This window comes from Protopterus annectens, chromosome 14.part0 (assembly GCF_019279795.1).
Source record: "Protopterus annectens isolate FY-2018-M chromosome 14.part0, PAN1.0, whole genome shotgun sequence".
Taxonomy (NCBI): Eukaryota; Metazoa; Chordata; order Ceratodontiformes; family Protopteridae; genus Protopterus; species Protopterus annectens.
In genome coordinates, this window is record NC_056748.1 from 433949155 (window position 1) to 433975030 (window position 25876).

Genomic DNA, 25876 nt, shown 5'->3' on the forward strand with positions numbered 1-25876 from the left:
AACTCAATAAACAAGGCACTCTGGTGGAATCAAAAAATTAATAGGCTGTATAACAGAAGGAAGAAAATCATGGCAAAAGTTAGGAGGTGCAGCACCCAGAAGGATAAAAGTACTCCTATCAAACTAAACAAACATCTCAGAGGACAAATAAAGTCTACCAAAGCAAAATTTGAAGTGAAATTGGCCTCACAGGCCAAGGACAAACACAAGCCATTCTTTAGCTCTGTCAGTAACCTCAAAGGCAATACACAGTTATGTGCAGAGCTCATTGTAAATGGAGCCATCTATACTGAGCCAGAAGATATAGCAAACCTACTGGCCGATAAATTCAGTCCAGACTTTACCCCTCTCTCCCCCTCAACCTTCCTCATGAAATACCATCACATATAACTCCCCCTGCTATCACTAGGGAACAGGTCTTTAATGTTCTCTCTAATGACAAGAATACTGCATAAATGGCCCCAGACAATATCCCAGGATGCCTAATAAATAGCATGAAACATGACCCATTAGAGCCTCTGGAATTGCTATTTAACTATAGCCTCCTAACAGGCTTTGTACCTTGTGAATGGAGAATAGCAACAGGCATCCCTCTGCACAAAGGTGGGCCATCTACACACCCTGGAAACTACAGACCCATAAGTCTCATTAGCCTTGTATGTAAAGCCATGGAAAAACTTTTCATGGAAATGATCAATAATGATATAGTAATCCTGCAGACACTGGACTCAACCCAGTTTGGTTTCATCAAGGGCAAATCATGCCTACTCAGCCTGGTGGATTTCTTTGAGAAGGTCACTAAAGCAATGGATGAGGGCAAAATGGTTCACACTGCCTACCTTGACCTGGCCAAGGCATTTGACACAATACCCCACTCAGGCATTGTTGACAAACTAAAGAGGTTAGGTAAAAACTCATATGTCACCTGGTGGATAGCCAACTGGCTTATAGACAGGACCCAGGAAGTTAGAATTGAGGAGCCCACCTCTACAAAGAGGCCAGTCACAAGTGGAGTCCCTCAAGAATCAGTCCTTGGACCGCTTCTTTTTGGCATTTACTTCTCTGAAGTCAGGACCAATGTCAATGGTCTCTGACTGAATACATTTGCATATGTTTGCAAATAAGGAGCTGTCATTGAATACCAGACTGAAACAAATGTTCTCCAGGAAGGGCTGACACAGACAAAAAAACTGGTGTCAGAGCCATGGACTAAAACTAAATGCCAAGAATTGTATAATATTATCCTTTGGGAAATCATCCACCTTGATAACTATCATATTGACAACACACCCCTTAAAGTTGACCCAGTAGTCAGGGACTTAGGGACACACATAGATAGTAATCTAGCCTTTGACCATCACGTGTCTACAGTAGTGAGGAAATCATTTTATGTTGCTCAACTTATAAACAAAAGTATGGCATCTAGGTCCAAGGAAATCATTGTTCCACTGTATTCGGCATTCATCACACCTATCATTGAGTACAATGTCCCCTTTGGTATGTACCTAACCATACATAGCCCACAATTGGAACATCCACAGAGATTCTTCACTAAAAGAATACAGGGCTTAAGTAAAGTGTCCTATTCAGACCACTTCAAGGCTCTGTCCCTGCATTCTGTCTCCTCCAGGCTTTTGAAAGGAGATCTATGCCTGACATACAAGGCATTGTCATACCCTACTCTGATGGACCTCCTGCATATCTGCAAAACAACCACACCAGTATTACCCATTCTAAAGAATTAAACCTTGCCTGTGATATAAATAGGACCTGCTGGAGAGACAGATATGTATCCCAGTATCCAGTTCTGGGTGTTAGAGGAGTGGAGCAGTGCGAACCAGACATTCGTCCTAAAACCAGTAAAGTACAAGTGTTGCAGGGTTTTCATATGCTTCCTTTACCCATCAGGAAAAAAGATAGCTGAGAACTGAATCGTTCCAAAAGCAGGGGGTTGGAAGAGATGGATGAATTTGCAGGAGGATCAAATGATACAGTCCCTAAAAATGGATGTGAGAAAAAGGTACAGCATATTAGTACACAATATATCCAGGAGAACACTTAATGACTATGAACTATCTATTTTACAGAAAGGCTTATCATTTGTTCCTGCTAAAGGAACACATTTGGAATAAACCATGATAGACCTTAAAGTTTTCATACATAATCTTCAGTTAAAGACAGTTATTTTTCTGATGATCAAGCTGGGAATTTGTTTAAAAAAAAACGAGTGAATACAATCCTGTGTTAAATGCCAGTTTAGAAGTGTTTTGTAATGCATGTGAGTATGATTTGACTCAATTGTTTTGTGGAGATGCTAAGGACAAAAACAAATGTTTCAATTTAAGCAAAAATGAGATGTTGGCGCTAAATGCATTACGACGAGATGATAGCATTTCCTTCCAACCTGCAGATAAGGGTGGAGCTATAGTTATAGTGGATGCTGAGCTCCATAGAACGACTATTTTTAACATGCTTAGTGATTTTAATATTTATAAAATGATTGATTTGATGACAGTGTATATTATTATTAGTGGTGTTAACTCTACTTTACAGGATTGTTTGTTAGGAAGGAATGTTTCAGAAGACCTGTTTAAATACTTGGTTATCAATAAGCCGGTGATGCCTATTTTCCAAGGCTTACCAAAGATTAATAAAGACAAGCTTAATCCACCATTCAGATCCATAGTATCTGGATTGGGGTGGCTCACTCAGCCAATGTCAATTTATGTGAAAAAGTTTTTAAGACCAGTGAGTAGTGAAATAGCCAATGTTTCAACTGACACTAAACAATTTTATCTGATTTGTTTTCCTGTTATGCTAGTGAACCTCTGAGAGAAGAGAATTTGCTCATTACCATGGATGTTTCGCTATTTTCCAAGATTAATAAATAGGAAGGGGTGGAGATGACTAAAAAGTTTTTATTACATAACAGCAGGTATGACACGTAGCACACAGATAGATGCTGTAAGTGACGTACAAGGTTGGCCATGGGGATACCCTGTGTGAATAGCTATGCCAACAGTGTTTTAGGGCAATGGGAGAGCGAGTCAGTGTTGAACAATAATGACTATGTCCCTTACATAAAATTCTATAGCAGGTTTGTGGATGATGTCTTCTTCCTATGGAAGGGTACAGTAGATATGTTTGGGAAGTTTGTTGAATATCTGCATAATACTACTAGCTATTTGCTTTCCACTACACAGAGTTCTTCTAATGTCATCAGTTTTTTGGATATTAAATTAGAAAGATGGGAGTTCAATTAGATTATCATGAGTAGGTATAGGAAAGACACCTACAGGAATCATATCCTGCATAGACAGAGCCATGTGTTTAAAATATTATCAGGGGACAAGGTATGAGGATATCTATACTGCATAACAACACAGCTGACTTTGAAGCAGCTCTGAGTGATATGAAGGAAGAGTTAAGAGAGAGAGAGAGAGAGGGTATAAAGATCAAGAAATTAATGTTTTAATTAAATAAGCTGAAGGATTTGAAAAAGGGGTCAGCTAGACCTTTCTTTTTTGAATCTAGTGGTAAGGGGAGCAAGAATGGGCAAGATGGGTTATGTCTCCCAGATGCTAAGATTTCCCTGTATTTTTCCAGTAATATTACATCAGTCTTTGAGATTATAAAATGGAACTGGCACATTTTAATGTCAGATAAAGCCTTATAGGGTGTTATAGGCACAGAATCAAGATTTATTTTTAAGAATAAGAAATCCCTTAAGCATCTGTTATGCTATGGACCAGTGAAGAAGTACGATCCCATTTCTGCTAAAGGTGTAATTTTTGTATTTTTATTAGCAAAAGTAATGGTTTTAAACATCCTATTGCAGGAAAAGTGTATAGGTTTGATGTGTCAGCTAGTCATTTTACTAAGAATTTCGTCTATTTAGCTCAGTGTAATACATTTATTGGCAAGACAGACAGAAAATTGATGGAAAGAGTCAGAGAGAACGTTAAATGTATTAGGCAGTCAGGTGAGAAGAACCATCTGGGAAAACGTTATAGATACCAACAGCAAACATAATTTTAGCTTTATGGTAAATGAGATTATACCAGAGGATCAGAGGTTGGGTGACATCTCTAACAAGACTGAGAGCAGGGAGCTCTATTGGATACTGCAACTACAGACAGATAAATGCAAGGGTTTAAATTGCAGGGTCTCTTTTTAAGACCAGTCCTTAAAGCTAGAAGGCTGTTCAGATAAAGTGAATATTTAATAATTAAGAGGGTACAAATGACCAGGAATCAATAAGCTTATTGGTGGAATCTGAATGGCTTAGGGGTATTTATCTGGAAGTTTTGTAACTTGTTTTATGGATTGATGAAGCTGACACAGTCAGTGAAAGTGCTTACTTTGTTTTTACTGTTTTTTTAAGAGTTATTAAACTGGTGGATGTTATCTCTGCTGCATCACAGTATTTTTATTCTTGTTCAATTAATTCAAATATTTTCAGAAAAAAAATGAAGATAAATACCTGCAGTGTTTATAGACCATGATATATTTGACAGTAGACTAGATTCCTCTATTGCTTGTTTCTTGTTCAATGTATAGTTCTTCCCTCAAGCTTTTATACCATGTCCTATTTTTTCTGCTTTGATGACATCTGACTCATATGGTTAATACTAGAAAATCCTGGAGAAAGTTATTACATAACCTTGTTATTACTGTAAAACTGGTTGTTCAGAATGCATATCACATTACAGCTCACTGTTCCTTATGAGCTAGTACGTGCATATCATTTCTGAAGTACTGCTGTAAAGATGCCTGTTTTTAAACTATTTATGAGATACCTTCTCTTTGTTCCACTTCCGCTCAAAATGTGTCTGTTACCATAATACATTTGATCATTTTTATATTTCTTTATTTTAATAGGCTTAATTTTGTTGTCTTTATTCATTAAATTATCACCCCAAATAAACTGTGAAAATGTTGAATAAAACATGCTTTAGTTCTTTCTCAGAAAATTCAGTGATTTTTTAATCATTTGATCCTTTTAACTTTGATTTTACTTTTTATTAATGTTTTTACTGCCAAAGCATTGTACTTAAAAGAAACATGAAACAACAGTTAAAAGACACAAATAAACAACACACAGCTGAACGTAAATCTTATATATGTACGCACAGATGCACACAGGCACACGCATGCATATGTGTAGATATTACATAACTATGTAAGGGAACACTGAGTTTCGTTGACACTAGTTTTAGTCGACAGGTGTGCCAGATTGCACAGTTCTCAGGGTTGTGGAATATGCACTTTTCCTGACATTGTGCAATCTCTGAATTAGCATAAATAATTAGCAGGGAGTGTGAGAATACAGGGAGCTTGCCCCCTGCAAAAAATATGTTTTTACTTTGTTTTTTGCATGTGCAGAGGCTGTTGCTTGGTGTATATGTAGTAGCATGCCTATGTCTGCAAAATTGATATTTTCTTGACAACATTATATACATTGATGTTTGGATTATCTAAAAATGTTTAAACAACTTATAAAAGATAGAACCCCCCCCCATGAATTGTCAAGCAATGGGTATCACTGTAGCCAGAACTGGCATCTGATTAGAAGCATGCCTGCATCATTGGTCTGATGTTGTAAGCCCCAGTTTGGCAGTGTGCACATTAGCAGGTAGGGTTAAGAGGGTTTAGACTAAAAATCATTGTAACCAGTGCCTACCTTGATAATTACCCCTCTTAGACTCTTGCAAATAGGGGAAAATTATGGCTGACAGTCAACAGAGAGAACAAGACAAAGGTTTTCACCTCATCCTTTAACTCACAGTTCCAGTGTTTTATGTATACTTGCCTCTATAGCTGTCCTCTTCTTCTCTCTTTTATATTCCAGTGGATATACTTACAGCCTTCCAGTATCATGTTTCACCACCACAATCTCTTGTTAACTGAATCACCAGCTGTTGTTGTACTTCTATAATCATTTCATACATAGTCCATCCAAAAGTTCCTTCAAGTCAGCAGCTTTCATAAATCATTGATGTATTCCTATACCATCCCTACCCACAACTCAACAAGATACACTGCTCACTGGCCAGTGCATCTTATGCATGTCTCCCATCTCATGCATGCAGCCCTGTAATGGTACACTTAAAAATAAACAACACTTCACATCTGTCATCTTTTTTCAAGTTCCACAACCCTCACAATACATTACCTCAACGTTCTCTCTACTCAGGTAATTTGTCTCTAGTACAGAGATAACAGCCAGCCTTGTCCTTTGTAGACTAGATGGCTTAATGGTTAAGGTCTTTGCCTCCCATGCACAAGGTACAAGGTTTGATCCTGACCTCCGACCAACGCCTGTTTGGAGTTTGCATGTTCTCCCTGTGTCTCTGTGGGGTTTCTCCCATGTTCGAAAAAAAAACAACAAAAAAAAAAAACATGCTGAGAGTTTCCATCTCAAATTCATTAATGAATGGAGCTGTGGGCAGCAGCACAGACTCTACATGGTGCCCTATAGGGGGAAGAATTGTACAGATCAACCTCTTTTAGCATCTACTGTGGTGAGCAGTATCCTCAAGATAGGAGAACATGGATCACAGACTGTGCGCCGTGGCAGGGCTAGCCACTCGATTGTGTAAAATATGGCTGTAGGTGATTTGGTCATGTTGACTAATGTTGACAAAAATGGGCACCGGTAGTTACCGATGATAAGTGGGTTGTGGACCCGGCCTACCCATGCCATGGACCCTTGCTAACAGTGGGAGGGGTATATGTGCCACTATTGGCTAGTGTGTGCCTGCCATGAAGCCCAGCAGTCCTGGGTTAATAAGCTACTGGCTGGCCAGTTTCTAGTTGCCCAGCTTGGGTTACCTGGGATAGCTCTGTTGCGCTAAAGCTGGACTTAAAACAAACCAACTGACTTGCCAAACATGAACTGAGAATTGTTACGCTTAATGTAGGTTTACTGACAGGATGCAGCTTGGAAGTGGATAACATGATGATATGGAGGAGTCTGGACATCCTATATATCCAAGAGATGAGATGTAAGGGCAGTGCAGCAAAGCCACTTGGCTTGGGAATCCAGACTCTACTACTCAGGTGGGGGACAAGCTAGAAATGGTGTAGAAATTGTGATAAGAGAAAGACTTCAGAAGACAGTGAAGGATCTCATCAGAATTAATGACAGACTCCACCATAATGATAGGGCAGCATTCATAATCTCAGCCTATGCCCCACAGCAGGGTTGTGATAGTGTTGAAAAGAGTGCATGCAAACAGCAGTTGCAGGACCTACTAGATAAAGCAGGACAACTTGAATTGGTGTTGATAATGAGTGACTTGAATGCACATATCGGGACAGACAGAAAAGGATATGAGGACTGCCTTGGTCTACATGGGTTGGGCAATAGGAATAAAGAAGGAGAAGCCATTCTAGACTTCTGTCTGGCAAATGGCTTGATACTAACCAACACATGGCTCAGAAAGAGAGACAGTCACAAGATCACATACAAGAGTAGCCAACATGCAACTCAGGTAGACTTCCTCCTAGTAAGGAAAAGGCACTGGTGTAGAATCCATAATTGCAAAGTTATCCCCAGTGAAACAGTCGGCCCACAGCATAAACCACTAGTTGCCACAATCAGCTGCAAGCAGCGGTCAGAGAAGGCTCTAAGGTCAACAGAGACCAGGCTGTAGACCTGGAAGTTGACTGGAGAGAAAGTACAACAGTTCAAGGAATTACACAGGACTCTAAGACCCCAAAAAGAGGAAGAAATAGGTGGAGATGAAGAAGAGTGGCAGTGCCTAAAAACAGCATGTGTTAGGACTACAGAAAAGATATGTGGCCGAGCCAGATATGGATATAAGGTACATAAGGAAAGCTGGTGGTGGAATGCAGAAGTCCAGGAAGTCATCAAAAGAAAGAAGGAGTGCAGGAAGAAGTGGGATATAGAAAAGACTGACCAGGCTAGGAAGGACTACTGGTTGGCTAATAAAGAAGCTAAGAAATAAGTTGCAATAACAAAGAATAGGGCATCAGAGGCACTCTACCGACGTTTGGAAAGTGACTCAGGGGCACAAAGAAACTATATCAGGTTGCAAGGCAAAGACAGAAAGATAAAGAAGATAGTCAGACACCCTTCACAAGAAATGCAAGCAACAACCTCCTCACCAGTCCAAAGGATATCAAAGGCAGATGGAAGGAGTATTTCCAGCAACTTCTGAATAAAGAATACCCCACAGAAGCTGTACTGCCCCAGAAACACTGTATGATGAGAGAAGAAGAGGAGTCCACCTTAGAAGAAGTAAGAACAGCAATAAGGAAGATGAAGTCAGGGAAAGCAGCAGGCTCAGATGAGGTCACAGCAGATATGATAAAGATGCTGGGTGAGATAGGGGAGAAATTGTTCCTGACAGTACTAATAGCAGTGTGGAGAGAAAGACGTATCCCAGATGACTGGAGAATAAGCATACTCATGCCAGTGTACAAGAACAAAGGGGACATCCACTACTGTGGGCAGTACAGAAGCATCAAACTCGTACCACACTGCATGAAAGTTCTGGAGAGGGTGATTGATAAATGGATACGCAGAGTAGTAGAATGTAAGATGGGAGATGAGCAGTTTGGATTCAGATCAGGATGCAGTACAATTGACTTGATGTTTGCATTGAGACGGATACTTGAGAAGAAGATAGAGATGAGGCGAGAGTTCTACTGGGCATTCCTAGACTTGGATAAAGCATATGACAAAGTCCCAAGAAAGCTGATCTGGGCAGTACTGCGGTGGTCTGAAGTCCCAGAATCATTGGTAGAATTAGTGTAAGCTATATACAAGGACCCAGTGAGTCAAGTACGAACAGTGTTCGGCCTCACAGAGGGGTTCCCAGTGGGAGTGGGTGTACACCAGGGTTCAGCTCTGAGCCCACTGCTGTTCATAGTGGTGATGGACTACATTAGCAAACAGGTTGGAGGGGACAGATCAACAAAGGTGTTGTATGCAGACAATGTGGCAGTGCAGGCAGACTCTGAGCTAGAACTTCAGCAAAGGATAGGAGAATGGAATGCAAAACTGAATGCAAATGAGATAAAACTAAGCACAGATAAGACAGTGGTAATGGCAGCAAATTGGGGAAATCAGAAGAAGCTGAGAATAGAGATAGAAGGGAAGATAGTGGAACAGGTAAACAGCTTCAAGTATCTGGGAGTGGTGGTTGAGGAGAAGGGTAGTCTGAATGAAGAGGTCAAAGCTAGAATCAGAGGGCTGCAGCCAACTGGTACAGAGTATCAGGTATAGTCTATGACAGAAGAATGCCAAAGAAGCTGAAAAGTAAGGTGTACAAGACAGTAGAACGACCAGTACTACTGTATGGTACAGAAACCTGGATAGGAAAGGCAGAACAGTTGAAGAAGCTAGAGGTGATGGAAATGAAGTGCCTGAGAAAGGTGGCAGGATGCACACTGTGGGACAGACGAAGAAGTGAAGACATAGGAGCAGAAGCCAAAGTAGCTCCAATTGCAGAAAAGATCAAAGAGAACAGATCATGGTGGTTTGGGCACATGTGTAGAAAAGCAGAAGACAATCTGGTGAGGAAGATTTGGGACAGACAGGAAGAAGATAAGAGGAAGTGAGGACATCCAGCAAACAGGTGGAATGAATTGTGTGAATGAATATCTGCGATAGTCCAGCACGAGTGTTGAAGAAGGCAGGAGCATGGCACTGAATTGAGAGAGTTAGTGACAGTTAACATGATTCCGTGACCCCATGTAGAAAAAAATGGGAAAAAATGGGCTGATGATGATTGTCTTTTGTAGAAATTTCCTCATGATTTGTTGAGTACAATTTCAGTTAAGCTGTGGATTGAGGGTGAATGAAAATCTGCCTGTTTTCATATACTAGTTCTTTAATTTGCTGTCAGAATACTCCAAGAGAAGTAATGTTTTCCATGTTTTTATTTGGATGCAAGAGGAACCTACCATAGGTATTTATGTGGTAATGATGTATCTCCTGGGGCTGTAGGCCCAAGTACTAAAGTATTATTGCAGTGAGGTATTAATAGCAAAGTGAAACAGAGGTGTTTGATGTACTCATAATCAAAAGTATCAGGTCAAAACTAATGTTTTCAAGCATGACAAAATCCAGAAAGTAAAGAAAGGGTTTTGTTAGGTAACCAAGTATGTTACCTTTCTCTAGCTTTAGCTGACCATGTATTGAGAGCAGTAACTTCATAGGAGGGGATATGGTGGATCATTCCTTGCACCAAAGGAGCTTAGGGTTTTGGTGTCTCCAAAAGTGCTTTTAATGTAGATGTTAACTGTTTGACTAAATGTGTAGCTTGTACTGGTAAACCATTCTGTGCCCTCTTACAGGAGGCTATACTATCGCTGCTGTTTGAGCATTACATGTAATCACCTACAGTCTTCTTTTGTAGTCAGTTTATAATTTTGTTTTTGAGAGTTTGTGATAGTAAAACAGCATACATTTGCAAGCTTTTTTCTTGGAGGTATGCAAAAATTAAATGTAAATATTTAGTATATTGATGATTTCTTATTGTCCTTTTAAACATGTTAAACTATATATTTCTCTTCCTTATGTACAGAGTAAAGAAATGTAGATAAAATGCACTGTAATTTGGATCAGGTTGCATACCTATGTAAATAGAACAGTCTACTGGCAAAACAAATATGTACAGTTTGTAACAACTCCCTCTATATAACATTTAAAACATTTTATGGCAGACTGGTGCAGAATTTTATAAATCCCTGAATTCCAGCAAAATTGGAAATTCTGAAATTACAAAGCAAACATTTTATGTGGGAACCTACCGTTTACAGTCAAACAACGCACAATAGTGTCTTACTGCTTTTCTTAAGCCCCAGATTTATTCTGGAAAAGGAGGACTGCAATTATATATTTTATATGTAGATATGCTTGTACATGCTTGCTTTAGGTAACCATACTTGTTATTTTACACATATTCTAAAAGGAGTGTTTTGTGTACCAGAAAACTCAAGTACAAGGTTGTCATTTCTCTCTCTAGGTCACATTTGTGATGTAGCCTTCGAACCAGAAGGAGCTCACTGGTTGTCATTAGTCATATTATATCAAGATAACATTATGGGCCTTTCACTTGAGATCCCCAGGTGATGACGTTTTAAAACTCATGTCTTGTTATTAGTTGATACATCAAATGTCTCCGTAAACATCTCACTTGCAATCTACTTTGACGTGTTCCATTTGACATATTTGTAGACATCCAACTCTTTGGACGAATCAATGTAACATGTAATTGCTGAATGTCAGTTTGCACACAGGAATATAGCAGCATATAGTTTCAGATGCATTAGTTCTCAAGTTTAGGACATGATTATCAAAGCATCGTGATGAAAACAATATTTCTGTTACCTGACTTGCAACTCTATGTTTTCAGTCCTTACAGAAACGGAACCTGAAGTCGGCAAGCTCTATCTTGGGAAGAAGATTAGTGTCCCAAGAGACATCATGCTAGAAGAGCTTTCATTGCAGAACAACAAAGGCTCCAAGATGTTTAAGAACAGGCAGATGAGAGTGGAAAGATTCATCTATGAGAACAATCCAGATATTTTCATTGCTCAAGGCATGGTAAGAAGACTTCATTTCTTTAATGCTTTAATACAGATGTGTGTAAGCAGATCTTAGCTTGATGCCAGCATACGGATATGGATTACAAATTGGCAAAGGTATGGCCTGCATTTTAAATGGTCAGTAGTGCACTTCAGTCTGAGGGTAAGACATTTATTGACAAATTAAACTATACCAAGTTACAAATCTTTAATCGGGTTGTCTACATTTCATTTCATTAATGTTTAATTTTCATTGAAAGGTGAAAAATCAACTGTTTGAAAAATACTGGCTTTTTTATGAGATCACAAAACAGTGCAGGTTGTGTAATTTGCCCTTTCTACACTGTGGTTTCATCTTGGAGTTGGTTTATATAATTAGCAGGAGGTATGGGGCACACCCCCATGTGGACTGTGCAAGGAGGCATGCTAGCCCCACCCCCAACCCCACTTTTTTTTTGATGATTTGTGTTTAAAACTATTAAGTTCAATCCTTTGCTGTTGGCTGATAATAATAAAGAAAGTGAATGATCGTATGTGTGCTCTTACACTGGCATCATTAGTGTGGAGAGGTCAAGAGAGGTCACATGACCATGTGCTTTATAATAAAGGAGAAAGCGAGGGTTGTTCCCCTCTTCCATTTTTAACCAGATTGATTCCTCTATAAATAGGTTCATAGGTTCATAGGTTCATACTAGGCTATCTGCCCTAGGGCATTTATAAGCCTAGCCAGAATGTGTTTGGCTTTCGCCACCCATTTTAAATTTATTTTGCTATGCCCTTTTTCGAGGTTAGTATACTGTGCCTCTGTCTAACAGTGACACAGAAGTGATACCCGGGGTAAACCTATGATCTCCCATCCACTCATCAAGATTCCTCTTGAAGAGAGTCAATGAGGGACTCTGCCTAACCTGGACTGGGATTTTATTCCAGAGTGAAGGGAGCCTCTGGGTTATGAATCTGTCCCTCCAGCATGTCCTATTTATTTCAGTGCTGAGGTTCAAGTCTCTCGAGCGTAGCTCGATGGGATTTGGATTTTCTGAGGTGCAGCATGTCCATTAATTCCAGGTTGGACATGGCTTTATATGTCAGGCACAGATCGCCTTTGAACAGGCGGTATGCCACTGAGTAGAGCTGGAGTTTCTTTAACCGGGCAGTATATGGCATCTGTTTGAGCCCTTTGATCCTCTTGGTGAGGTACTTTTGGGGTCTTTCCAGTTGCTGGAGGTGTCTGGTAAGGTACATCCCAAAAGGGCATTGTACTCAATTATGGGCCTGATGAGGGATGAGTAAAGAGGCATGATGACCTCCCCTGATCTAGATGTGAATCCCTTCATGATTAGGTGGGCTATATAAAATGTTTTTCTAACCACTTTGGCCACGTGGTTGTCAAATGAGAGATTGCTATCAACTTGGGTCCCCAGGTCCCTAATTACTTCTTCTGTACTTAATAGATTACCACCTATGTGGTAATTTGTGGGCACTTTGATTTGCCAAAGGGGATGACTATACACTTTTGGCATTTAGCTTGAGGCCATGGCTCTGGCACCAGTTGCCTGTTTCTATGAGGCCCTTTTGGAGGATGCTTGTGTCGGCTGGAGAGTCGATTATGGTGCCCAGTTTGCAGTCATCTGCGAACTTGGTCAGCCACAGTCCTTTGTGTTGGCCTGTACCTCCGAGAAATATATACCGAACAAGAGAGGTCCCAGGACTGAGCCTTGTGGGACACCACTTGTAACTGGTTTGGAGTCTGACATGGCTCCAGCAATTCTAACCATGTGGGTTCTGTCCTTGAGCCAGTTTGCAATCCATCTAGTGACATAGGGGTTTATATTTAAGCTGGTGAGCTTATCTATAATGCCCGAGAGGGATTGTATCGAAGGCTTTTGCGAGGTCCAGGTTGGCTGTGTGGACCACCTTCTCCTCGTCAATGGCCTTGGTGACTGTTTCAAAGAAATCAACCAGGTTTAAGAGGCAGGATCTGCCCTTAACAAAGCCGAACTGGGTAGGATCCAGTGTCTGTAGGTCCCCAATATCTTTATTTATGAGGTCCATGATGATCCTTTCCATAGCTTTGCAGACCAAGCTAGTCAGGCTTATGGGCGATAGTTTCCAGGATCCATTGAGGCACCACCTTTATGGAGAGGGACCACTGTTGCTGTACACCACTCTTTGGGCACATATCCTGTAGTAAGGCTGAGATTGAAAAGTAGTTTTATGTTTGGGTTTAGCTCTTCTTGGAGTTCATGTAGGACGCAGCCCGGGACACCGTCTGGTCCCATTGATGCTGTGTTTTTTGCTTTGGAGAGGGCTGCTCTTACCTGAGCATCTGAGATGTCAGGGGGGCAGCACTCTGCTGGGATAGATATTTGCCCTTTTGGTGGGGGGGGGGGAAGAGAAGTTTGCGCTAAACCTGTCAGCTAGGATGTTGGCAATGTCTGTGGGTTCAGTGTATTTTTTGTCATTTTGGACTAATTCTGAGCATATCTGGGAATTACCACCCAGGTTCCTAACATAACTAAAGAAAGCCTTGTGATTATCCTTAGTGTCCTGTGCAATTTTTGTATATCTAACCCGACTTTCTTACCCTTAAGATGATACCGCCAACAGGTTATGGGCCCAGAAGGGAAGTAGGAAGCCGATGGCACAGACTATTTTTCGACAGAGATGAGAAGAATTATGAGTTATGGGAGACAAAGTTTCTGGGGCACCTGCATTTGCTAGGGCTGAAAGATGCCATTTTGCGAAATGTGCAGCAGGATGCAGAAGATGATGAGAACGAGGAGGAAGGCGACGATGATGCTGAGAAAAATGAGGAGGCATGTGCAGAACTAATACAGTTCTTAGACAACAAAAGTTTGTCCCTCGTCATGAGAGAGGCCACAGATGATGGTAGAGAAGTGCTTCAGATCCTGAGAGACCATTATGCCGGGAAAGGGAAGTCAAGGGTAATTAGCCTGTACACCGAATTAACAAGCCTCCAGAAGGCCATCAGTGAAAGTGTCACAGACTATATTATTAGGGCTGAGACGGCCATTACAGCACTTAGAAATGCTGGAGAGAAGCTCAGTGATGGATTACTAATTGCGAAGATCCTGAAAGGGTTGCCTGAAAAGTTTAAACCATTTGCAGTACACATCACACAAGATGATGATAAGTTGGGCTTTGGTGAGTTCAAAACAAGGTTGAGAAGCTATGAACATACCGAGAAATTTAGTGCCAACGTAAGTAATGAAAATGTGATGAAAGTAAGTGGCCTTGGGGAAAGAGTGAAAGCAGAGATTATATGCTATGGCTGTGGCCAAAAGGGACATAAGGCATGAGAATGCCAGGGAAAATATAAAGGCCAGAGATAGTGGTGTAGTTTGTGTAAAATCTCTAGCCATGGGGACAGTAACTGTAGATGAAAGAAGAAAGACAATGTGAAACAAGCAACTGATGCAGATGATCACACATTTGTTTTCAGAATAAATGAGCATCAAATTCGTGAGTTAAAACAGAAGGGATTAATGGTAGACACTGGTGCCACATCACACATAATTAATGACCTGAAAAAGTTTAAATGCTGTGATGCAACTTTCCAGCCAGAGGAACACATTGTGTAATTAGCTGATGGAATGAGAACCTGTGGGGCCGCACAAAAGAGAGGTAATGCAGAGGTATGGCTGCTAGACACAGAGAGGCACAAAGTAAAGGTGATGATGACTTGGGCACTGTATATCCCGACGTAGTCGCAAAGCATTTTTCCTGTTAAGGCAGCAACATCCAAAGGGGCCTCGATCAACTTTAAACAAGGCCAAGACCAACTCATCTACAAAAACAGCACCACTTTTGACATAAATGAGTGTGATAGACTCTGTTATTTAGACACATATGATGAAGAAAATGATACTGAGATACATTATGATGCATGTCAGAGTTGTTATGACATTCAAGCATGGCAGAAAGTGCTTGGTCACTGTAATTTCGAAGATGTGTCAAAATTAGAAAAAGTGGTAAAAGGAATGAAAATTAAAGGTAAAGTTGAGAGACCTAACCTAGATTGTGAAACCTGTATGCAAGGGAAATTTGTACAAAGCAGAAGTAGAGAACCAGGTGCAAGAGCAAAAGTTGTGTTTGAACTAGTACATACTGATTTGGCAGGCACAATTGAGCCAGTAGCAAAAGACGGCTTTAAGTACACTTTAGCATTTACTGACGATTACTCAGGTGTAACTTTCTACTTTCTGAAAGCCAAGAGTGATACAGTCAAGGCGACTGAAAAGTTTATTGCAGATTCAGCTCCTTATGGGAAGGTAAAATGTATCAGATCAGATAATGGCACTGAGTTTATGTCGAGAGACTTTCAGTCACTTCTTCTTCTTTCGGCTTTTTCCCGTTAGGGATCACCACAGTGGATCATCTCTCTGCTCATAATTGGCAGTGGAGTTTTACAGTGTTGAGTTGCCAGCCCGGCACCCAACCTACCACAGACAGTACACACATGCACACACTCACACCTAGGGCCAATTTAGAGTGTCCAGTCCACCTACTGCATGTCTTTGGGATGTGGGAGGAAACTGGAGCACCCGGAGGAATCCCACGCGACCACAGGGAGGACATGCAGACTCTGCACAGAAGGCACCCCAGCTGAGAATCGAAACGGAGAACCTCTTGCTGTGAGGCGGCAACGCTAACCACTGCACCACAGTGGCTGCTCTATATTGAGTAAAAATGTTATAAGACATGAAACGTCCGCACCTTACTCACCCCATCAGAATGGGACGGCAGAGAGAAATTGGAGAACACTGTTCAAAATGGCAAGGTGTATGTTGATAGAGAGTGATTTACCTAAAGAGTTGTGGACACATGCAGTAATGGCTGCTGCTTTTATTCGCAACAGATATTATAACAGGCATGTGGGGCAGACCCCATTCTTTATGCTAACAGTAAAGAAACCTGATCTTTCAAGGATGAGAGAATCTGGATCAGTGTGTTATGCATACAGACAAGATAGAAAGAAGTTAGACCCAACATGTGATAAAGGGATCTTTGTCGGATATGATAAAAACAGCCCATCATATCTAGTTTATTATCCTGACACAAGAAGGGTCCTTAGACACAGGTTAGTCAAGTTCTTTACTAAGAATGTAGCTGAATGCCAGATTCAGACAGACCCAGAAGTGATAGATGAAGATCTTAATACCAGAAGAAGTGTGCATGTTAAGTCAGAGTCAAAAGATGACAGTCGACACAATAGTAAAGCAAGAAGAGGAACGGCAGGATACACACTAGTCTAAAAGAGAGAGAAAACCACCTGCATACTTGAAAGACTATGAGTGTAAAGTTGAAAATGATGATTATGTGACAGTTAATACTGACTATTGTTACCGATTAATATGCAACACACCGCAGAGCTTTAAAGAAGCCATGTCTTGATCTAACTCGGAAAAGTGGGTCAAAGCTATGAAGGAAGAACTTAAGTCTTTAAAGGAAAAGAACACATTTACACTCACCACACTGCCGGAAGATAAAAATGTAGGTGGGTATTCATGGTAAAAGACAATGCAGATAATACAGAGACTTACAAAGCTAGATATGTAGCTAAAGGCTATAGTCAAGTCGTTGGTATAGATTATAACGAAACATTTGCACCAACTGTGAGTATGACATCTGTATGAAGCTTAATGCAGATGGCAGCTCAGTATGATTTAGAATTGCACCAGATGGATGTACAAACGGCTTATTTACATGCTCCTATAGACTGTGAGGTGTATATGGAGCAACCTGAAGGTTTCAAAAAGAAATCTAATAACGATGAAAAATTGGTTTGTAAACTGAACAAGTCATTATATGGATTGAAACAATCAGGGTGTAACTGGAACAAAAATGTTGCATGATTATCTTTGTGAAAATAGTTTTATCCAAAACCCCGCAGACCATTGTGTATACACTAGACAAGCAGAAAATGAGAAAACAGTCCTAATTATATGGGTTGACGATCTCATTATAGCAGCTAGTGACAATGAATCACTAAACGATGTAAAGGAAATGCTCAAGGCTAAATTTAAAATGAAAGATCTGGGAAAGCTAAGACATTTTCTAGGCATTGATTTTACCCAGAATATGGTGGTGCTGCGGTAGCGTTGTCGCCTCATAGCAAGACGTTGTGCCGTTCGATTCTCAGTTAGAGCATCTTCTCTGTGGAGACATGCGTGAATGGGCGTACCTTCATTGAAGGTTGTGTGTCAGGGCTGGCAAACTCGGCATGTAAAAAATCTACTGCCAATCATTAGCGGACCGGAGTTCCGCTGTGGCAACCCCTAACCGGGAAAAGCCGAAAGACACAAGCAAACAAAGAGGTGAAGTCAAGATGAACCAAAAGAGGTACATTACAAAAATTCTTGAGAAATTTGGTATGTCTAATTATAAAGTAAGAAGTACCCCTTCTGAACAAAAAACAAACTTTGAGTGTGACAGTGAATTTACAGATCTAACAAAATATCGTCAGCTTGTGGGTAGTTTGATATATGTTATGACAAGCAAGAGACCTGATCTTAGCTGGATTATAAGTAAACTTTCATAATATTTGTCACAACCAAGTGAATCTCATTTAACACTAGCCAAACATGTGTTAAGATACTTGAACGGTACATTGGACGGAGAGCTGTGTTATAAGAAAAGTGAAGGGAAACTTCAGCTTATAGCATACAGTGATGCAGATTGAGCAACAGATCAAAATGACAGATGTAGTACAACAGGTTTTTGCTTTAGCCTCAATAGAGATGGGCCTATTATTTCGTGGAAATCAAAGAAGCAACAAACGGTAGCTTTATCTACATGTGAGGCAGAGTACATGGCATTAGCAGCAACAACACAGGAGAGTTTGCACCTTGTGCAGCTGTTGAGTGGAATGGATGGAGAGTGCAAGTATGTGCCAGTAACAATATTTAAAGACAATCAAGGAGCAATCGCTTTGTCGAAGAATCCAGTAAGCCGACAGAGATGTAAACATGTTGACATTAAGTATCATTTTGTCAGGTCAGCACTTAATGATGACAAAATAAGCATTGAATATTACCCGACAATGGACATGGTTGCAGATGTCTTTACTAAACCTGCTACGAAGTTGAAGATTGAAAAGTTCATGTATTACATATTTGGAATGTGAAGGAAGAGTTATCCAAGAATATGTTCTTAAAATGTATTTTGTGTACAGTGTAAGAGCAAGTGGGGGTGTTGGCTGATAATAATAAAGAGAGTGAATGCTTGTATGTGTGCTCTTATATTGACGTCGTCAGTGTGGAGAGGTCAAGAGAGGTCACATGACCATGTGCTTTATAATAAAGGAGGAAGCAAGGGTTATTCCCCTCTTCTGTTTTTAACCAGATTGATTGCCTTCACATGTGTTTATTTTCCTCTGTAAATGTATGTCTAACCCAACTTTCTTACCCTTAAGATAATACCGCCAACATTTGCGGTTTGGGATTTTGAAATTTCAATAAAATGTCATAAATCAATTTAATCATATTCTATATTCATAGTAGCACAGTCTAACATATGTTGATTTTATTATTTTTTTAGAGAGGATATAATCATTATGTAGTTTTATACATGGTAAACTGAGAAGCAGCTTTAGAATACTGTGTCGCATAGACCACCTTTCTCTGCTGTATACTTAGATAAACATTTGTCAGTGCTGAATATTGGTTTGAACTACAGCTAGACTGCAGCAGTTATGATTAAAAACATGTGATCAATAAATTGAGAAAATATGGAGCAGATGGAATATACATTTTCAGACTGTCATCCTTCAGTGAACTAAAATGTGTGACAAAATGTTTGTGGGTTGTATACAATGATTTTTGTTTTTCTCATCATGGTCCAATTGTTCACATTCCTGTCTGTGTGTGGTATTAAATGTGCTGCTCACTAAAGCCAAGCCTTGAACAGTGCATCATGTTCCACATTGAAATGTTGTTGCTACTCTGTTAAACAGTGCATTACTAGCAATATTGCTGTTCAGTCCCTTAGGAACAAAACATAGCCTCAAGACCAAAGCTAAACATACTGATTAGCATTTCACATTTATTAATTTACTGAAACATTTGAACAGCTGATATCGTATTTAATTAAATTCTTAAGAACATAACTGAGCAAACAGTTTTTGCTAGTTACCTAGCAGCATTTAATTTGAATGAAACATCTAATGAAACTTGTGATGTTCATCATATTGATCACTGCTGCAGTAGCTTTAGCTATACGGGGTTAAATCCTGCCAAGGATATAACAGTAGGGTAGCTTCCAAAGCTTCAGGGTTCCTCCCACATGACAAAACTATCAAGCAACTTGAGATGAGCTAACTAAATGAAAAGTTTTAGCATGAAGTCCTTCAGTGCTTTGCTACTGCCTAACAGTATGCTCCTCTGGGGCTTTCAAGGATTGGCAGTTGGTTTGTACTTTCGTTTGTTGGGCAGATAAGTTCCCTTTGTGGGAAAAGACTTCCATGTTCGTAATATTGCTGATATCTTATTATATTTCGTCTTCAGGAAAGTTATTTTAAAGTTAGTAGTGTTGTATTTTAATCAACTGCCAGAAGACTGCAACGTTCTTTTAAATGGAGCACATGTTTTTTCTGTCAGTTTAAAAGTAAGTAAAGTAACTAAAAACATTTTTTTCTGTGGATAAATTGTTTATTTTTCCTTTGTAGGGCTGGCACAGTGTTTTAAATTGCCAGCCCCACAATATTTTTTCCAGCAAAAAAGTAAATTTTGTGAACTGATAGTGTTCACCGGCAATTGCTGCTTGTCTTCCCAAGGAAAGAGGCAACATTTTAGGTTTGACCATGGAACAGACTACCAGTTCCACAACTGTTCCTTCTTCTAGCCCCAAAAAGAAAAAGTTAAGTAAACAGCCTTTGCTATCACAGCAGGCGAGCAATTTGCCTCAGTCACAGGTGGGTGACTCTGCTTGTTGTACCTCAGACCACTCATCTTTTACCCCAGATCTGTCTGGTGTAGCACCTACAGCCACTATATACCAGGGGTTACCCATGTCCCATGAAGATATTGGGATCCCCTCATTAGGCATGGGAGGGACATTCTTGCTGGTTCTGGGAAATGTAACAAGGAAGTTCTTCCTTTGTGTCAGAATGCTGTGCTCATCCCTGAGAAAGCTATTGCTGACATTAGTAACACAGTTGGCCCCATTTTCCTGTGAAAAAGAAACAGAAAACCAAGCAGGTATCCACTCATCCTTAAATTTCTTTGGATAGGAGTAATTTACTGGGTCTGCCCCAGGGTTTAATTGACTGTATTGCTCCTTCACGTAAAGTAGTTTCTGGTAAAAAAAAAGAGGGATTCCTCTTTTCCTGAAAGAGATTTCACGATTCTGAATCTCCACAAGAAGATGCAAGGATGGATACAATTTTTCCCCTCAAAGCACAGTTTCTGATTATTACTGAGGGGGTTTCTGTTTCTCTGAGAGTACTACTAGAATGTCCCACTTTTTTCAGTGGGAGAACACTGAGGTTTCTCAGTCCTTTAGAAAATACTAACAGCTGTTACAGAAGGATTTTCCAGAGCCCATACCTATTCCTCCTGTTCTGTCTGCTTTAGAGGATGTGTGTGTTACTTACTGCAATTTTCCTGTTAGTCAGCCAGCAGTCCCTAAAAAGGCAGTTAGGATGTATAAAGTTCCTCAGACTTTTACATTTTTATAGACTATTCCCAAACCTGACCCATCAGCTTTAGCTTTAGTTGTTCTCTCTGCTGCTAAACACTTAGTTAATTCGGATCCTACTCTCTGATACGGATGGGAACATTATTGATATGTATGGGAAAAATGTATACTTCTGCAACTGTGATTTTCAGAATTTCGAATTGTCAGGGTCATATATTAAAGTTTGTTCTGACAAATTGCTAAAGTATGAGGAATGTTTTATCTGCAGTTTCTTTTAGTGAGAAAACATCTGCTTTAAATAACATAGTTTCTTTTATTGCACAGGTCACCATTCATTGTTTACAGTGTGTGTATGACTCTGCTGATACTTCTCCCAGGGCTATGACCACTGATGCTATTTTGAGGAGATTTGCTTGGCTTAATTCTCAAAACCTCCCAGGCAATGTTAAAAATTAGATCTTAAATTCTCCATTCGATAGAGATCCAGTGTGTGGCCCCTCTGCGGCAGAGGTGATCAAAAGTGTGATGAAAGGGACAGGCTGATCCTGGGAATCTCTTAAGATTTTTCAGCCCTCCTTTTCCAAATTGCCCAAGGGATTTTCTGTGTCCTCATCCAGTTTTGGCAAAAAAAATAAACAAAAAGAATAAACTGGTAAATAGATGTTTAAAACAAAATGGCAAGGGTGTTCTAAAAAGAAATCTCACATCTCTCAAAAAAAACAGTCTAGCATTTCTAAATGATTATTCAAGAGATCTTGTGACCCCCCCCAACACCCAAGCCCTTTTTTTCTTCCCGAAAGCCTGAATCTCTATGTTTATCTTTGAAGACAGATTGTTTTAGACATATGGGTTCTGGAAATCATTCATCAAGTTTACAGATAGCAGTGGGATAAAATTCCTTCTTTCCAGGGAGTCATTACTCATCCTCAAGATCAGAATATTTTATTTCCACCTGTTCTTCATCACATGCTGTCACAAGGAGTGCTAGAACCAGTTCCTCCTTCCCAGGTGGGAAAGGGCTGTAATTCCATGATGTTCCTTGTACCAAAGAAAGATAATGCTTGGAGACCAGTTCTGGATCTTTCCTTCCTAAACCTGTTTTTGATAGTTCCTACATTCAGAATGATATCATTTCACAACCTGTTAGCTCATCTTCCTCTTTCAAGTTTCCTGGTAACACTAGACCTAAAAGATACATATCATCACATCCCTATTAATCCAGACTTCATATGTTTCTTAAGGTTTTTTTGTGTGTGGATCATATTATCAGTTTTCTGCCTTATGCTTTGGACTATCCACTTTACCAGCATAGTTCACAATATATCTAGCTACAGTTATAGCCCATTGCAGGCTACCAAGATATCCACATTGTTCCTTATTTTGATGACTTGCTCATCTTTGCAGAGTCTTTTTCAAAGTATCAAGAATCTCCCTCTTAGGAGAGAGAGCTCTTTCACAAGCAGGGATTCCAAGACAACATTTAAAAGTCTTTCTTGACTCCTTCACACAGTACTGTGTTCCTGGGAAGTCAACTAGACACTTCAAAGAGCTTTTCTTCTACATGAAAAAAGAAATCTTCATTTAGATCTGTTTCTAAGGTTTTCCACTCAGACATTAGTCACTGTGAAGGAATAACTCATAATTTGGGTCTCATAGCATCTATGATTTTCACAATGGCATCAGCAACACTCCACATAAAAAGATATAGTGGTATCTAAAATCTCTTTGGTCCCAGCATCAACATCCTTAATCTATTGAAATCCTGGTGCTGGGGTTTGTCAGAAGAGAAATCTTTTTGTGGAAATCACAAATATCCTTAAATCCAAGTCTTGCCTTCTCCTTTCCTGTTCCAAAGCTGTCAGTTACCACAGATTCTTTGGACTTTGCTTGGGAAGCAGTTTCAGGAGGGATAAAAGTGCAAGACGTGTGGGCCACAAAGGACAGATGCAAGCATATAAATATCAAGGAGATGCTTGCCCTGATAAAGGCACTCAACTCTCTGAATCATCTTTGGTCCCCTGGGACCTCTTCAAATGGTTATAGACAATACAATAGTTATGTGATACATCAACAAGCAAGAATGAACCAGGTGGTACCCGCTTTGCAGACTAGCCAGTTTAGCTTTGGATATAGCTTCACAGCACAATCTCACTCTCCAGACATCTTTCATTCTGTCAGAGAAAAACTGTATGGCAGGCAAGCTGAGCAGGACCAGGGCAGACACTCATGAAAGGAAACTAGATCAGAGGGTCTTCAAAGATCAGATCTATCTGCGGGGAATTCCTCAAGTATAACTGTTTGCCTATTCACTGAACAATCAACTGGAAATATTCTGTTCCAGGACTCCATGCAATAAGCCTTGGAAAACAGATGTCTTATCTTTTCCTTGGACCAGAATGTTCCGGTATGCTTTTCTGCCCCTTCTGCTAGTATCCAGAAGTAATCCCCCAAGATCATTGTGGTGACTCCCTTCTAGTCCAGGCAACCATGGTTATCCCTTCTTTTGGAAATGGCAAGGAACAAATACAAGCTTCTGCACAGACTGGCTATACTCACACAAGAACAGGGATGTTTATTAGATCCTGATATCAATCAACTTCAACTAACTGCCTGGATGACAGGGTCTTAATTCCTTTTAGACATCTGTTTACTGAGGGTACGAAGCATGTACTAATGAAGGCAAGAAAGCCGGCTACTAGGAAATCATATATTAGCAAATGGAAAAGGTTTTCTAGTTGGTGCCAATAACATAATCAGCACCCATTCAGGGGCTAGCTGTTCTCTGGTTTTACAATATTTGTGTACGTTACTATCCTTATTCATCTATCAAGGTCCATTTATTGGCCATTTTAGCATGTCTGCACATGGATCCACCTCTTTCAATGCAGTCTCATGTTAAAATGTTCTTGAAAGGGGTTTAGGTTAAGAGACTTCCAAGAATACTGGTGGCTCCTCCTTGGGATATTGATTTTGTGTTAGAGAGGCTAACACTTGCTCCATTTGAACAGCTAATCTGAAGGACTTGAAGTTCTTAAGATTGAAAACACTTTTAATGATTGTTCTGACCTCTGCAAGATGGGTATCTGAGTTGCAACTTCTTATGATGAATCAACCATATCTCATTTTGCATAGGAACAGGATTCCTTTGAAAACTAATCCTTCTTTTATGCCTAAAGTGGTATCTGAGTTTACTTTGAGAAAACTATCCATGTCTGCGTTTTCTTTTCTGACACTAAATGAGTAAGAGAGGGTACTGCATACTTTGATTGTTCACAGACAACTCAAGTACTATCTTGCCAGAACTAAAACTTTCAGATCTTTTGATCAATTGCTCATTTCTTGTGAAGGTAAGAAGAAGGGACAACCTGTGTCAAAACCGATTTATTTCTTGTCTAAGGTTAAGGCTATTTTATATTTTTATACTCACCATAACAGAAATATTCCAGGCAGGTTCAAGGCTTGGCTTCAATTATGGCTTTATGGCTTGTTGGGGTTAAGCTTTGATCTATTACTGTGCTATTGGTCCCTGCTTACAACCTACCTGTACAAAATACTATTGATTCCTCCTTAGGTCCAGATCAAGGTTTGCTAGGACTATTCTCCATGGACTCCTAGATTCTTCTTCTCCCCACCAAATGTATGATGTTCCACGGCAAGCTCTATCCATAGCTCTTGATATTATAAATGATATATAGAATAACATATAGTACAGTTGTGGAGGCTGAACTTACCATAACAGAGCTGCTCCCTCCACCCACTAAGTGCTAGCTCCCTCTCTCCCCTTGTTTTTTGGTGTGTTTTTTATTCCAGGGTGTGGACATTTATTTTTGTTGTTCTTAGCATTGTCCTTTCAGGGCTCATCTTCCCTCTCTCTGATGGCTGGAAAGCTATGAAGGGCCCCAACTTGTCTTTTAGTCAGCTCAGCTCAAGCTGCCTGATGGTTTCAGCATGTGAAAGGTACCTGAAGTTTGGAAGGATATTACCTCAGCAGCAGTGATTTGAATTGGTCACTTGTTTAACCGTCAAATGACATTTGCACCGAATGGCTAAACATCAAACTCTATACACTGAACGTTCATTCAGCAAATGGAAAAATAACTAGTTGGCCAAAACTTCCCTGTCTGCCCTTTTCTTGACTGTAGTATAGTTGGGTTTTACCAAAGAATGTAAAACAAAACCAGACAACAGAAAACCAAATGAAGTGGGGGGCTATCCCCCCCACATCCCCCAATTTGGAGGGCACCCCCTAACTATGTATACTAACACCAGGTTTGCACTACAGTGGGGAAAAGGACATATACCTTTGACTTGCCTTAGAGTACTACTTGTCATTGAAATGAGTTTTAGGTGAAATGAACTTTCAGTGAAATGAACTTTAGGTGATTTGGTCTCAGTGAAATGGGTGTCAGTGAAATGGCCTTTCAGTGAAGTGATACGAATCCAAATATATATACATATAGTTAGGAGAGGTTTGGGGGAGTGAAGCCCCCCCCCCAACTGGGTAGATTTTAAATACTGCAATGTGTGAGAGATGGGGATGTGTTGGCTAACTAGTTACTTTCCCTGTCGTAAAAAGGAACGTTCGTTGAATGAATATTTGATGGATAGGGTTTGATGGTTAGCTATTCCATGCAAATGTCATTGGATGGTTAAGCAT

The 25876-nt window shown here is 40.1% G+C and overlaps 1 protein-coding gene across 1 annotated transcript in view; it reads left to right on the top strand.

Annotated features, from left to right (window-relative positions):
* Positions 1–25876, top strand: part of MYOZ1 (myozenin 1) — a 250276-nt gene that overhangs the window by 41481 nt on the left and 182919 nt on the right. The window contains exon 3 of the mRNA XM_044056202.1: positions 11391–11581. Within this exon, the coding sequence (XP_043912137.1) occupies positions 11391–11581 (191 nt within the window). The remainder of the gene's footprint in view (positions 1–11390; positions 11582–25876) is intronic.